At 36.9% G+C, this 1,489-nt stretch overlaps 1 protein-coding gene across 1 annotated transcript; it reads left to right on the top strand.

The window, feature by feature from the left end:
- Nucleotides 1-263: 263 nt before the first annotated feature.
- Nucleotides 264-1,317, top strand: EMH_0097500 (uncharacterized protein; the record flags this gene model as incomplete). The annotated part of the gene is made up of 3 exons (XM_038021956.1): nt 264-333; nt 781-812; nt 1,054-1,317. 3 exons carry the CDS (start codon nt 264-266, stop codon nt 1,315-1,317), a joined length of 366 nt encoding a protein of 121 aa, XP_037879140.1.
- Between the last annotated feature and the right edge of the window lie 172 nt (nt 1,318-1,489).

Below are 1,489 nucleotides of genomic sequence, written 5' to 3'. Positions count from 1 at the left end.
AGCAGCAGCAGCAGCAGCAGCAGCAGCAGCAGCAGCAGCAGCAGCAGCAGCAGCAGCAGCAGCAACAGCATGTAGATGTCTGCAGTATTGCTTTCTTTTTTTCTCTCTCATTTGCTCTCTACATCTGCTTTTGCTGCTGCTGCTGCTGCTGCTGCTGCTTCTCCTGCTGCTTCTTTTTCTCTTGCTGCTGCTGCTGCTGCTGCTGCTGCTGCTGCTGCTGCTGCTGCTGCTGCTGCTGCTGCTGCTGCTGCAGCTGCGGCTGCATGCTTGCTGCTGTTGTCTTGGATTTAGATAGCGCTCAAATAGGGAGAGACGGAAAAGTTGCAGCAGGAGGTAATCTATACTTTTTTATTTTATTTTTTTATTTTTTATTTTTTTATTTTTTTATTTTTTTATTTTTTTATTTTATTTTTTTGTATTTTATTATCTTTTTATTTATTTTATTATTATTATTGTTTTTTTATTTTACTCTGATTTGTGTTTTGTTTTTTTGCATTGTTTTGTTTTGTTTTGTTTTATTTATTTTATTTTATTTATTTTATTTTATTTTATTTATTTTATTTTATTTTATTTATTTTATTTTATTTATTTTATTTTATTTTATTTTATAGTGTTATTTATTTTTTTGATAAACAGAGAAAAACAAAAATAAAAATAAAAAAAATAAACAACACAAATAAAATAAATACAAAGACACACAAACCTAAACCCTAAACCCTACAAAACCCTAAACCCTAGAAAACCCTAAACCCTAAACCCTAAACCCTGTTTTGTTTACAGGTTCATCCAAGCTAGTTGTCCCCCCAGAAGAGGTAAACCCTCTCTATAAGCAGCAACAAAATAAAAATAAAAATAAAAATAAAAACGAAAAAGAAAAAGAAAAAGAAAAAGAAAATAAAGAAAACAAACAAAATAAACAAATACAAAACCAAAACACAGAAGAAAACGCAAAAAATATAACCTCTTTAGACTCACCACAAGCAGCAGCAGCAGCAGAAGCAGCAGCAGAAGTAGCAGCAGCAGCAGCAACACAATCTCCTGCTGCTGCTTCAGCAGCAGCAGCAGCAGCAGCTCCGTGTTCTGCTGCAGCAGAACAATCATCATCAGCAGCAGCAGCAGCAGCAGCATCTCCCTCTGCTGCCTCCTCCGCAGCAACAGCAGCAACAGCAGCAACAGCAGCAGCAGCAGCAGCATCTCCCTCTGCTGCCTCCTCCTCCTCCTCCTCCTCCTCCGCAGCAGCAGCAGCAGCAGCACCAGCAGCAGCAGCAGCAGCAGCAGCAGCAGCAGCAGCAGCAGCAGCAGATACAGAAGAAATGATAGATGGCGAAGCAAAAGATATTTATGGTTTGGGCTGTTTTTTGTGTTTTCTTTTGAGCGGCAGACATCCTTATATCGATACAAACAAATACAACAATTGGCGGTTTGTCTTTTTTTTTTTTTTTTTTTTTTTTTTTTTTTTTTTTTTTTTTTTTTTTTTTTTTTTTTTTTT

Source organism: Eimeria mitis, genomic scaffold (assembly GCF_000499745.2).
Source record: "Eimeria mitis Houghton genomic scaffold, Emh_scaff9521, whole genome shotgun sequence".
Classification (NCBI taxonomy): Eukaryota; Apicomplexa; class Conoidasida; order Eucoccidiorida; family Eimeriidae; genus Eimeria; species Eimeria mitis.
This window is presented reverse-complemented; position numbering and strand designations above follow the sequence as displayed.